At 30.0% G+C, this 15,190-nt stretch overlaps 1 protein-coding gene across 1 annotated transcript; it reads left to right on the forward strand.

Annotated features, from left to right (window-relative positions):
* Positions 1-3,023: 3,023 nt before the first annotated feature.
* LOC114398100 (BTB/POZ domain and ankyrin repeat-containing protein COCH-like) lies at positions 3,024-6,748 on the forward strand. The gene is made up of 2 exons (XM_028360246.1): positions 3,024-3,952; positions 5,180-6,748. Exons 1-2 carry the CDS (start codon positions 3,497-3,499, stop codon positions 6,188-6,190), a joined length of 1,467 nt encoding a protein of 488 aa, XP_028216047.1. The 5' UTR covers positions 3,024-3,496; the 3' UTR covers positions 6,191-6,748.
* Positions 6,749-15,190: the final 8,442 nt, after the last annotated feature.

The following is a 15,190-nucleotide window of genomic DNA, read 5'->3' on the forward strand; positions in this document are numbered from 1 at the left end:
TAAGCGAACTTCTCACGTTAAATCTGCCTTTACTTTCCTGAATTAACATGCTTTCCTTAATTAATCTATTTTCCTTAACTAATCATGTTTTCCTTAGGGGGTGTTTGGTTTGTTGTTTTCTGTTTTTATTTTCACTGAAAATAGAAAATGATGATGGAAATGTGTTTGGTTGGATTTCTTTTTTCATTTTCAGTGAAAATATTTTCCCAAAAGAACCAAAAACTAAAAATAATAAAATATCATTTTTAGTGTTTTCAGTTGAAACCAAGAACCTCATTTTGACTAAAATGAAAACGCGGTGACAATTTTAAACAAATCTAAAAATACATTTTCTTTTGAAAACACATTTTTAGTGTTTTTATTTTTTGAAAGTAGAAAACAAGAAATCAAACCAAATATATTTTCAGAATTTTAATATTTTGAAAATGAAAACAGGAAATGAAAATACATACCAAATACACCCTTAATTATCCTATTTTTTCTTAATTAACTAAGTTTTCCTTAATTAGTCTTGCATCATAAATTCATCATTTTTAATATTTTCTACACAAAAACTTAAATGATGTTAGTTTAATAATTATTTTCTCAAAAAAAATTAAAAAAGAAAAATTACAAATTTTTATATAATTTAACCTTAAAATATACTCATAATTAATAATTAACCGTTATCCATCATTAATAATTTTTCCACACCAGTAATTACTCTCCCAACATTGCATGAACTGTGTGACTCAACGTCTATACAGAAACTAGCATTAAGGGATTATTACAGGCCACATATCCATTTTATTTTAAGAGTCGTGCTACTGATAGGTACGGTCAATCAAACAAGCTTAAAAGGACTTGACCTAACGAATGACAAAATTGGGAAGGGGCTTAAATAAATTTTGATTGAATATCTTTTTTTATTTCTGGTTTCTATTTTATTTTTTATTTTTTAGAAATAACATATATATATATATCAAATAAAAGCTACAATTATAAGTTTTTTTTAAGATGTACAATTAAAAGTATTAAATACCTTGTTTTATAATTTAATGAATTTAATATACATGCACTTCAAGATCCCCTAACGTGAATTCAAACCAGCAACAACTTTTTATTCTCTTCTTTTCATTATCCTTGTCGATGTTGTCTTACATAGACTAAGGAAAATAAATAAATAAATGAAAAAAATAATATATTTATATAATTAATTTTATTATCATTAATTTATTTTTTCTTTTTGAAACTTATATCATTAATATCTTAAAAGATATAAGTGGAAAAATATGACATTAAAAAGTTAAAATGATAATTATTTTAAATCAAATATTTTCTCCTTACAAGATAATTTTAATGGGACAGATAAATTTCTTTTTGCTGTAAACAAAATATCTACAATCAAATATTATGAGATTAATTTTCAAAAAAAATAAAATACCCGTTAAGAATCAAATCTTTACGATATACTTAAAAGATCCAAACTGCAAGTCGTCACTTGTAACCCAAGGTCAGTCATGACACACCTTTTGACCATCGGTTACTTATGGCTTTTAATATAACTTATTAAGAACATCTTATGTACTAAAAATAGAATAAATCCTAAATTAATTTTTCAAAATTACATACATCCGTCAAATTTCAATATCTTTTATTCTAAAACAATCTTTCAAGTATAAACATTACAAATTCGTCAAATTTCAGACACATTAAAATAAGCCAAAATCACCTTTCTAGTCTAAATTCGTTGCAGAATTTTAAATAAAAACTAAGATATATCGAAGAAATAATCAAAACACTTGTGTTGACTTCAAATAGAAAAGATTAATTATATAAAGCTATCTTGTGAAGTCAGTTGCAAATCCATCTTCTTTAGTGATTACCTGGATTTACTTTTCTGTTGTTTGTGTGAGCGAGTATGTAGACGACAGTACTTTTTCTTTTTCTTAATTTGTATACTCCAGCATCATTTTTAGTGTTTTTCACCAATAATAAAGACTTCAGCATAAATGAATTTTATTTATTTGAGCAAATGATAGGCTCTCACACACATGCGTGTTAGTTTACGTTATTTATAAATAATAATCGATACGATACTTTATCAAAGAAAGAAGATATTATAAATTTTAATTAGGTCGTGGCCCAAAGATCAAAATTATACAACTTGACTCCATATTTTTTCAATATAATTCTTTTTAATACTGCAACCGCTTTATGATGATATATTGGAAGAATATTTTTATCATTGAGAACCAAAAGCTGCGTATAAAACAGAAAAAACATTAATATTATTTTTAATTAAATAATCTTAAAATAAATTTGATATATTTTCACATGTGCCTATCTTGTGATATGAGACACGTAAGACCGTTTGAAAATGTTCATAGTGGAAAGAAATATTATCCGATAATAAAAAAAAAAAACATGTTGGCAAGGATTTTATGAAAACAAAAACATTATAACTATATTGAAATAATTGAGTTACGTTGATTGAATGTCCGACTTAGATTGTTAATACTATAGTCTCATTTTATGTCAAAACTCGCTACTATCCACTCGTTTAACTAAAATTGTAACTTACCTTAAAAATGTAAATTGAAAATCATTAATATGTAATTAAGAAAATAACAAATTACTGCTATTTTATCATTCTATTTTTATTTTCATACATCACTTATGTTATTTAACATTTCTCTCTTTCACTTCATAAAAAAAAAAAAAAATTGTATATGTATATCCAAAAATGCGGACAACACGTACAAGTGCAACAGTCAACAGAACAGGCCCCATGGAGTTGTATTTTATTATGTATTAGTCTATTTTATAGAGACTTCAGTTGCTCATATCATTAAGCAAAGTCTAAACCCATCTTATTTTTTATCCACACATCGTTTTCAATACTTCTCCTACATGCTTCTACTTCCACCTCCCTCACTTAACACTATGCTTCTACTCTACTACCATGTAGAACACACAGCATACAAAAAGGAGGAATAGGAAGAAGAAGAAAAAAACCATATTTTTAATTAATATTTGAGCCCTTTTTTAACCCCGGAGCCGCCCAGAATAGCCACCCAAATTGCAATCTTTGTTTCTCTCTCTTCCCATTCTCTCTCTCTCAAAAAAAATAAAAAAATATCTATCAAAATACATCCACGCATACACAAGAATTTTTCCCATCCCAAAACCATGCCCCTCCATTCACCATTCACCGAGCGAATCCCATAAAAACAACACCCACAGTACCATCATCATCATCAACAACAACAAAACGGATGAACCCAACCTTCTCCCTTCCCTCACTATTCCATCTCTCTCACTTTTCCCTTTAACAATCCCTCTCCCTTTCTCTCTCTCTCTCTCTCTCTCTCTCTCTTGCTTAGCAATAACTTACAACCACCAACCCTAGAGAGCGTTGAGGCGACAGCACAGTACATCAGGAACAGCAAACTCTATCTATTTTACAAGGAAACAAATAACAGTAACAGTTACTAGCACCATCACCAGCACCACCATGTCCCTTGAAGAGTCGCTAAGATCTCTTTCTCTGGATTACCTCAACCTCCTCATCAACGGGCAGGCCTTCAGCGACGTCACTTTCAGCGTGGAGGGTCGTCTGGTCCACGCGCACCGCTGCATACTCGCGGCGAGGAGTCTCTTCTTCAGAAAATTCTTTTGTGGGCCGGACCCACCGTCCGGCCTCGACCCCACCGGACCGCGAGGAGTTAACTCCTCGCGATCCGGAGGGGTCATCCCAGTCAACTCGGTTGGCTACGAGGTCTTTCTCCTCATGCTCCAGTTTCTATACAGTGGCCAAGTCTCCATCGTGCCTCAGAAGCACGAGGCCAGGCCCAATTGCGGCGAGCGGGGATGCTGGCACACGCATTGCACCTCCGCCGTCGATCTCGCCCTCGACACCCTCGCCGCCGCTAGATACTTCGGGGTCGAACAGCTCGCATTACTCACTCAGGTTTTCCACTTTTCCATTCCCTTTCTAATTCTAATTTTTTCGTGTTTGATTTTCACATAAATATAATTCTCACAAGTTAATTGTTATTGCTTCCACCTCTCAAACCTGACTCCAAACAAGTATCCTTGTTGTTACCAATATCAGTATCATATCATATCCCTCACTCAACTGTTTTTTTTTTTTTTCTTTCCACCCTTTGTGTTGCCAGTCATATGTTTCATGGGTCTTGGGAATTCGGACAGTTACTGCTGCTGGGTCTGCTCTCGTTTTGGGAACTGGGAACGGGTGTTTCTATGTCTTTATAATTGTTTTTAATTTTTTTTATCTTTATTTTTATTCAGAGGGTCTGTAATATGAATGAGAATTTTGGGTTCTGAATTTGTGCTTCAATCTATCCCATCAGGAGTTATACCACAAGTTCGTTCTATTCTATGATCTCGTGTCACCGCTAAACTACTGCTTTTGTTTGTCAGCGACTGAATAGCTGATTTCTTTTACAACTATTTCTCTTTTCTCTCTCTCTCTCTCTCATTAATTCCACTCTCCATAATTTCTTTCTCCTTGACTTTCACTTGTTAGCTTCAATTCTCTCCTCAACAAACCCACACACGCAATAATACCACTTTCAAGTTTCAAAATGTAGCTCATGAGCTTGCTACGATTGATGAGGGTATCGAATTTTGTTGGCTGAATTAAAGCTTTGTATACTAGTTGTATTTGTTTATGTTAGAGTTGGACATAGCTGATTTCATGTGCTGAAAATCATAGGATAGAGTTTCTCGAATTGGAGTTCTTCCACCCTCTAAGACGAACACTGAGGAATTTCTAAATTTAGATCATGATATAGCAGTCTTGTCTAGCACACAGTAAGCGCACGAAAACTTTTCCCAAACATCCACTTTCCTCATTTGGGTTTGGACTCGAAAAGAGAACAAACCACCGCAGAAGAATTTTTAAAAAAAAGGGTCCTTTAATTCTCCTACGCTGCGTTTCCCAACCATCCCATCCCGTTCCATTTGTTCTCTTCCGTTTTGCATTCATTTATTACTTTCCCACAAAATTGTCAGTATTATTGCCTTACATGTAAGTGCTGTCATCAAACATGTTTCTTTCCTATGCAAATAAATTCTTTGTTGGTTGAGTAGGATGCAATATACTGTTTTTTATATGTAAATAAACTCTTTCTTGTTTCTTGCTCTCACGCATTTTGATATTTTTCTTTGTTAGAAACAACTGGCGAGCATGGTAGAGAAGGCTTCAATAGAGGATGTAATGAAAGTGCTGTTGGCATCAAGAAAGCAAGACATGCAGCAACTATGGGCAACATGTTCCCACTTGGTGGCAAAATCAGGTCTTCCTCCAGAGGTTCTAGCAAAGCACTTACCAATAGACATTGTGGCGAAAATCGAAGAGCTCCGTCTCAAATCCTCCCTGGCACGCCGCTCATTGGTGCCTTCTCACCACCACCATCACCACCACCACCACCACCACGCGGCGGCGGCACTCGACCTCGAGGACCAGAAAATCCGGCGAATGAGGCGCGCCCTGGACTCCTCCGACGTTGAACTGGTGAAGCTAATGGTAATGGGAGAAGGCCTAAACCTCGACGAGGCTTTGGCCTTACCCTACGCAGTGGAGAATTGCAGCAGAGAAGTGGTGAAGGCCTTACTGGAGCTTGGTGCAGCCGACGTTAACTACCCGTCGGGTCCCGCCGGGAAGACGCCGCTCCACATTGCGGCGGAGATGGTGTCCCCCGATATGGTGGCGGTGCTTCTTGACCACCACGCGGACCCCAACGTCAGAACTGTCGATGGGGTCACCCCTCTAGACATCCTCAGAACCCTAACCTCGGATTTCCTCTTCAAGGGTGCTGTCCCCGGATTGACCCACATCGAGCCCAACAAGCTGAGGCTGTGCTTGGAGCTTGTTCAATCCGCGGCTCTCGTCATGTCGCGAGAAGATGGCAATAACGCCAACAACAACAACAACAACAATGCTACTAATAATTCAGCAGCACCCATTTACCCTCCACCAATGAACGAGGATCACAACAACAACAGCAGCAGCAGCAGTGGCAACAACAACAACAACATTGGTAACCTTAACTTGGATTCGAGGTTGGTGTATCTCAACCTTGGTGCCACCGCTTCAATGAGTTCAAGGTTGGATAATGCTGAGGACGAGAGAGAAGCCATGAACCAAACCATGTACCATCATCACCACTCTCATGACTACTAGTAGCTGCTGCTACTGAATCTAAACTTTCCACATACATCACTGATATATATATATATATATATATATATGATTTAAGGTTATTTCAATTGCCACGAACGATGGAGACTATGGAAAATTTGAAGAGGGAGAAGGAGGAGAATTGATGAATATGGAGGGACCCTATTGGATTTGGATGATGGATGGAGCGTAAAAGACTCTTCTTTTGTCACTTGGAAGAATAGACTGGTATTCACTGCCCTTCTAATTTTTCTGTCTTGACTCTATGGTATTTTGTTGGGTTTTTTTTCTTTCTTTTTTAGTTTTTTGGGGTTTAGGCTCTTCAAATGGTCACCATTTGAAGTGCGGTTTCATGGGAGATTGGGATAAGAGACAGGGAGAATCTAATCGGTTCAATTTTTTTTATTTTTTTTTAGTTTTTCTGTGAAACGAATGGGTGCATGGAGGAGACGCAGGTCAATCTTTTCAAATCCTCCTTCACCTGTCAACTCCTTAATTTGTATTTACTGATCCGTAGCTAATATCACGGCCTATTTATTGTGATCGCTTTACAATTTCAGATTTTATCTTGTCCCACCCCGCACTTTCTCATAACCCCCTCAATTATTTATTTACAATTATGCTATGTTTTGCTTCTATTCTTCCTGTGGTGTGGGGAGTCTCTTACTTTTTTTATTTTCTTATTTTTTTTCTCTGATTTAATACAGTATTTCTCAAAAAGTTTTTTATAATTTGTTTTCATATTTTTTCTAAGGGATCATAGAGGGCTGTCCCTTCCCTTCTTCTCCTACCTAATATATTATGTTCTTTTCCTTCTATCATTTTGTAGTCCTTTGGAGTGATCCATTGGCTAGTGTTTTGGGAGTTAATTATTCTAATAAAAATCATGTGGCTGTGAACAAATTGATTTGTTGTCTTGCATGAATGCAACAATGAGTGTGACCACACATGTCAAGTTAAAAAATTGGCACTATCACCTTCCATGTAATCCTCTTCTTGTCCCCCATTGCCTTTTTTAGGTCTCTTTAGACAAAACAAAAATATAAAACTTACAGCTAAAAACTTATTATATTATTAATCATTTCTTTAATTATTACTATATGTTCTGTCTAAATTCATCGGATGTTGGATACAGAAGATTCTTGAGGATTACTCTATAATTTTCTGCTTGAACTTATGTTGTATATCCAGGGTCTTAACTGCATGTTACTTAAAAATCATTGTCCCAAATAAAACCTATTAATATTTGAAAAATTAATGCCCAGCATCTCTAATATTAACGTGTATTTAATAATATAATGGTCTAACGGAAAATATCTATAATGTTATGTATAGGTAAGATGTGTTAACATCTGATGTACTGTAATTCATATCTGATGTTAGTCTCGAGAGTACACCAAAAACAGCAAAAATTATTTATATTTGGTCAAACCTCTTTACTAGTATTTTAACTTATTATATATTAATTTAAATATTCGTAATTTTTTGTTACCAAAGTATGGGTACATTTAGACAAATAGCTTAATGTAAGATTAAAAACCATTATTTTTTAGAAATTAATAGCTTATTTTTATAGAAGTTCCTTTAAAAGTTGTTCAAAATAAGTGATTATTAATTTTTCAAAATAAAATGAACCAAATATGCACTTAGGGTATTTTTGAGTTAAAACCTTAATGATGTTTTTATTAAATAAATGTTTATCATACAAACCTTAATGTATATGTTGTTTTTATAATCAAAATGGAAATATGGTTAAATTCTTTTTTATATAGGCCATAAATTGTTTTTATAAGTTATCCTATAGAGATTATTAATTGAAACAAGTTGAAAACAACTTAGAAAATATCATAAACTATTTTCAAAAGAATATACTTACATGTTTCTACAAGTATGTGTATTGGAAGATATACTCAAAATTGTAAATAAATTCTTCGAAACCCTCCCTTAAGTAAGTGCTAATTTGATAGAATTAACCACTATTTTAGTCTATGAAAGTATATATCACTGCCGCATTAGGTAAGTGATAATATTAAAATATGTTTAGGGACCAAAATGATAATAAATGGTAAATTTAAGGACTTAGTTGGAATTGTTGAAAAATTTAGTGATTTATTTAAAATTTATTAAGCTTCAAGGACTAATGTATTAATACTATATATGTATTTATGCTTTTATTGAGTGGTTGACAAATTCCTAGTTGTGCATAAAAAGCTGGTTAAAATGATAAATTTTAATTTTAGTACAAATTTTAAATTTTATGTAGTATATTTTGTGAAAGGGTTGGAGTACTCCTTTTACTCACTCCCAAAAACAGCACTATACACTTTAATGGTGATTTACTCTAAATAATTTTTTTTACAGAAATTTAATATGTTCTTATCGCATTTTGCATCATAAATTTAAATTTAATTATAAAATCATTCAAATAGTTAAGAAAGCTTATTTACTACTGAAAAATAAACTAAAAAAAGATTACAAGACTCATAAGATGCTCTTCCCACTAACTCCTATATGTACAAATCTTTGAACTATCTATAATTTAATTATAAAATCATTAGCAAATATTATCACATTATTTAACGATTACACCACTAACATTCACTTATTTGTACAAAAATTATTATATATAGAGAGAGAGATAGAGCATGAGGTGAGGTGAGATGAGAAATGAAAAAGAAAATTAACCACATGCACAATTATTACAATAAAAAACCACATGCATAATTATGAGTTTAACCACGGTGTAATGTTAATGTTGACACATTTTTTTATTATTAACAAGAATATTTTTCATTTCAAGTTATAAATAGAAGTTTTATATTGCACTTAGCGTTAGATGGTCGAAATAATTCCAAAATTATGCATCTAACAACAAATTATGAACAATTAAGAAATAAATTACATATATACTGAGGCCGCAGTTTTGACTAGTTCTTAAATCCTCATGTTCTCTAAAAGATATATAGAACATGGCAGTTAGTTCCTGTCATCCTTAATGTTCCTATTCTACTTGAGTTATATTCGAAACAAATGGCAAAAAAAATTATAAGTTATTTTCTTTAATGAGAAGTCCACACTGAAATATCAAAGGAGAAGGGAAATAGATTGGGATGCCTGTGCATAACGTATCTTGTTGCCCTCCATTACGTATCTCCTTTTGTGATGCAATAATAGTATGTAGTTTCCTTTGGTAATAAAATGCATAGTAGTTATGCACACTTGTCCATGGTTTGGTAATTGGAAAAGAGTTTGTTATAATATACTAACATTTTTCTTCTAATATTGTTTATTAGATAATAAAAAATATCAAATGTTTTTTGTACAGCAAATTTGGAATAACATTTGTTATTTGTTTAATTTTTGTTAAACATAATTTTGAGATGTGTATATATGATAAAAATATAAAACTTAAATGAGAGACAAAATTAAATATGTACAATATTCTCCTTCCATAATTATAAGATTATTTTTAAAAATTTATTTGTCTACTTTTGTAAGTTATTTTTTTAAATTTTTACATGCGTTATTTATTATTTTTCCTACGTGTCTTTATTTAATCATTTTTTTCACGTATTAATGAAAATTCATTAAATGAATAAAAGATAAAAAAATAATTTTAAAATGACAATATAAATAATTAACATATTTATTTAATATAATTAATTAAATTAATTATTTTTAAAAAAAAATTATAAATTAATTAAGAAAAATCTTATAATTAAAGACAGAAAAAAATTCTTATTTAGAATTATGTTTAAATATCATAACCTTTTACTTATATTGTACATGAAAAGTAAGGAAGTGACTACTCGTTATGATACTGTGCTGTGTCTGAGTTTTTAGCTAGTCGTGATTCACCTGCAGAAAGCTCAAATATTTTGCTGGCCGATATCCAAAAGGTAAAGAAATTAACTCCTTTGTCTAGTTGCCATGAGGCGTGGGATAATTTAGAGAACTAACCTTTGCTTTGCTGGTGAAGATGATGGAACTTATCAATGGTAGAAAGAAAGAGATTCTAATGTCGTTCCTCCTTCCAAAATGCCTGTCTTTTTCACCCTCTTTTTATTATATATGCATAATATAATATACATTGTGCATTATTTCGATTCATTTGTTCTTGCACACAATATTTACTTGATTGGAAATTTGACCCTTATTCTACAAATTCAATAAAGTCATGATTCTTTCCTATCTACATTACAAAAGTACAATTTTATTTGACGATTGACGATATACTTATTGCAGAATACTATACAAATTATGGAAAATTAATATAGTTAATTGTTATTTTGAAGTTAATTTATCTGTCCCATTACCCGTTATTATCATATGGCTTACTAATTAACTAGGTCTCATTTACTGTGTTTGCTTTTCAATATGAGCATCTACAACCAGAATACTTACAACATGTACGTTGCTGTTAAGATATTTCTCTTCTTCTTTTCTTTCAGTAAAATTCTTCACCTTGATTTATTAATCTAAAAGGTTTTATAAAAAAAAAGTGTCACTAACTCACTCTATCATATTCCTTTAACACTATTTACTATTAGTTAAATTTTATATGAAACTAAAAAATTTAATAATTAGGCTCATTATTATAGGAATTGAGATTCCAATAAATTTATGATTTTGAATAAATTTCAGTTAACAATAATGTGTTAGACTAATAGAATAATATTACTAGCATTTCTCTCATTTAATAAAGTGTTTTCCAGTAAACAAATAAATACACTATGTGTTTGAATAAGCGATAATGAAATTTATTTTAAATTAAATTGATCTTATAAAATTGATTTTGAAATTATATAATAATAAACTTAGTATTACGATTTTATTTAATACAAAAATTACTTAAAATTATTTTAATTTAAAATTAATTTTGAACCTAAAATTAATTATTTAATGTAAAATCAAACATATAAATATGTACTTAAAATCACATTAGTTGATATTTCAATGTGATCCTTGGAAAATTTAAGATGAAACCAAACACACATGAATTCCAAGTATAGTTTGTTAGTTAAGTAGTGAAGCAGACAATGAAAATTAATGACCTAAAATACATGTATATGCCCGGATAGATTGATATTTCTAGGTCTTTGCCTAAGTAACAGCTTGTCCTGGATGGTCACCGAAAGTAGTAACAAGTCGAAAGCAAATATCAATATCTTCATATATATACCCATTTTTTTTTCTACGTTATTCTCCCTTCTTCCCCGGGGAGCCCTTTTATTCTCTGCAAAGCAAAAGATGTGGTTTTCCCACTTCCACATATCTCTTTCAATAATTCTCCGAAAAAAATATGTAACAATTTTAATTGGGTTTGATCAATGCTGATCTGTAAATGCAACACATGTCTTTTGGTTCATAATTATCGTCCGTAATCTATATTATCGTGTTTGTGTTAGTTTGCCTTAAATTGGTGGTGTCCACTACTTTTCTTCTCCTCCAACAAGATATCTTCAACATTATTTATTTAATGGTTTGTCTGGCAGACATAAGAAAATGCTGTAGTATTTGTTACAAGAAGTTACTACGTTTTAAATTTGATATAACTCGATCTTGTTGTTTTTTTCCTTTAAAATACAACTCCGGTTTCTTATTTGTAATAATCAGTGCAAAAATATATTTTTCAAAAAGAAAAACTTACTGCGTGAAAAAGATTTATTTTTTTCTTGTTGAGTTAAAGAAATTTTATTTCATGAAATACAAGGAACAGTTCGAAAACATATATACGTATACACAATATAAAAACCAAAGATGTAACCAGATTAGGAATAGTTATCATATCATACCCGTTTGAGCTTTTAACTGTAAATCTGTATAATCTTATTTGACTGTGTAGATGTTGGAAGAGTACTCTGTAGAGCGTTCCGATACATCTATCTCAGCATTGCATAAAACCATAGTCTGAATTATATATATCATATATTTCTATCAACCAAACGTTTTCATTTCCAAATTCCATTACTCCAATCCCCCATCAGTTGCAACGTTACTTCTTTATCTATTGCTAGCTGAAAAATTCTTTTAAATCACAGTTATATCTTTCAAAAACATTGTATCCCTTCCATTTATCTAGTTTTCTCCTAATATTCCTTGCTAGCTATTAAACTATCCTTCTTCATCTAGCTTGTATATTTTCTAAGTTTATTTTGAAGCAATTAAGTACCTGACACCATGCATGCATGTTGACAGTGAAATAAGTTTTAGATGCTATATGATTAAATATTTTACTGATGATTTCATATGAGGTTTGAGACTTAGAATCAAATCCTCTAAATGAGATTCTTTAACAATAGCTTAATATAAACTTGAAAACAAAAGCAAACAATTAAATTAAAAATGAAACATTTACACTACAAGAAATCATCGAACAACTTGTATATAATAAAATAGACATTGTAAAACTGAGAATTCGAGGAAAACTAAAAGATGTTTGAAATAACCAAAATAATTAATTAATATACTTAATACACTGAAAAGAAAAAGAATATAAAAATTTGCGAGATCAAAGAGACAAAAAGAAGGAATGAGAAGAAAAAACATAAAGTAAATTAAAGCAATCAAATAAGATCATAAAACAATAATAATGAACAAAAAAGAGAGAATCAAAATGTTGAAAGAAAATTAAAGTTTATTGAACAATTGGTAAAGCTACAAACACTAGATTTACGAAAATATTAGTCATTTTAAAGTATGGTCTATACAGAATATTTGTATAATTGTTTTTCAATCATTAATTTTTTACTATTTTAAGATTCCTATTTCATTGCTAATGGTCAAATTATATAGTGTAGATACGTGGTATATATTAGACTTAACAAATGACATTAATTTGTCTTTGCATATTTGCATTAATCACTGTTTATTTATTTCCTTCTCTTTATCAAAATCAAATCTTAACTTTTAAAAATTGATCAAATGGAGTAAAAAGATATTGTAGGTTTGAGACCTTACTTCTTTCTTTGGGTTAAGTAAGGTAAATGAATGTAAATTTTATTGAGTTTGGAGGTTTTTGCTGTCTTAGAATGAGACATCGTTCTCTCTTCCTTAAAAATACTTAGTTTCAAATAAATAAATAAAAATAAACCACCATTGTATCCCTTGTCAAAGAGTTAGCACTTTTTAAAGTCTTTCTTCTTTGTTTGTTGTTTTTCAAAAGGCTTTGATGACTTTTTTAGTTACAAATATATCTTTGATCAAGTCATGGTTTGAAACTTTAAGAAATTTGGCAAGCATGAATTTTATATATCATAAATATTTTTAATTTTTTAATAAAGATCATATCATACAATTTAATTAGTGATTTAAGGGTTTGATTACTGATGCATTGATCAGTACCTTAGGTTGATGTCCAATTCGATTTTTAAAATTATGAATATAATTGATTAGCTGATTTTCCTATATTAATTTTCTTTATTAAAATCGACTAGCTGGTTTGGGGTAGTGAATCAACTTGTGCAAAACTTGGAATTTATTATCCGTGTTAGGAAACTTAGTGGGCAATCTCGAGAAGGGATAACATTTTGTGGATTGAAAGGGAAGATTTTTCATTAAAAAAAAAAAAAACCAACATGCATATGATGAAAGATATAGATAGTGTCATTAAAATAAATATTATTGTCGTAGAATAATTGAAATGGCATAACACCTTTTTTTAACACATAATTCATATAAAAATATTTGATTTGTAATATTAAGTCATTTACAATTAAGTACAGTTTACATCAAATATTATAAATAAAATACTAAAAAATTATTAAAAATATCAATTGCAAATGGCTTTTCAACTCTAGTGGTTATGGATTAACATCATTCCAACACCTGTTTATAAATTGAGTTGGGTAAAGTTTTAAATATCCACCATTGTTAGTTCAATTGACTTCCAACACTCAGATTTTCTTACATGTTAGTTATTTTATATAAAAAAATTGTTGTTTCATTAGATAAAAGGATTTAACCTCTATAAAAAATTTATAAATTATTTTTAAAAGTTATTCATCACATATTATATAAATTTGTATTTAACTCATTATGTTATTGTAAACAGTTCAACACCTTATATGATAATACTGTTAGTATACATAACATTGTAATATATTATTTATCAAATATATAAAATAAATTAATTAGAAAATATTACTCAAATATGTTTTTTTATTAAACTAGTGCATATAAAAGTGAAAATAATAAAACTATAGATAATTGAAAAATACTACTTAACATGTATTTTGTTAATATACAATTATTTTCTCTAATTAAGATACATATATAGTGAAATATATGCGTGTATTTTTAATTATTAAAATGAATGCATTTTTTATTTCCATTAATTTAAAATTTGATAAAAATAACTATAAAAATTGAAATTTAAAAAGTTAGCAATATTAAAAGTTAAGAAAGATAGAAATGAAAATTTAATAACGCCCAAAATGAGATATGCATGTAATTGATTGAACTGTGTTTAATGTTTAACAAAAATTAGAAGAAGAAAAATGAACAAATAGGATTAGAAAAAAAGATCAAGAAAAGAACCAAGACTATCAATGTATTATGTGACATTCATAATGAGATATTACACCAAAAAAATAAAAATCTTATTTATCCTAACCACCATATCAAATCAAGTATAAGGACTAAGAACAAATATATTGAAAATTATAAAATGAGATAATCATTAAATATGATGTGAAACCCACTAAATTTTATGATTTTTAATAAATTTTAACAATAAAAAAGAATGTGTTTACAAATGTGACGGATCTAAGATATGAGGTTAATGGAGATAAATTATGTTGAAAAATAAATCTAATACATAAAAAGGAAGAAGGAGTTTAAACACATAAATAAAAGATGTAAAATATAAATTTTTAAGATAAATATATATGATTTTTATTAAATAATGGTGTTTATTTGTTTATTCTTAGATGATAATAAGTTAAGGAGTTCAAACACATAAAATTAGAAGGTGCAAATATAAAATTTTAAGAAAAATACTTG

The sequence above is a fragment of the Glycine soja genome, chromosome 19 (assembly GCF_004193775.1).
Source record: "Glycine soja cultivar W05 chromosome 19, ASM419377v2, whole genome shotgun sequence".
Lineage (NCBI taxonomy): Eukaryota > Viridiplantae > Streptophyta > Magnoliopsida > Fabales > Fabaceae > Glycine > Glycine soja.

Coding starts and splice junctions, on each gene's coding strand:
- LOC114398100 (XM_028360246.1), top strand. CDS start 3,497: ATGTCCCTTGAAGAGTCGCTAAGATCTCTTTCTCTGGATTACCTCAAC. Junction 3,953..5,179: donor AGCTCGCATTACTCACTCAG/GTTTTCCACTTT, acceptor TTTCTTTGTTAG/AAACAACTGGCGAGCATGGT.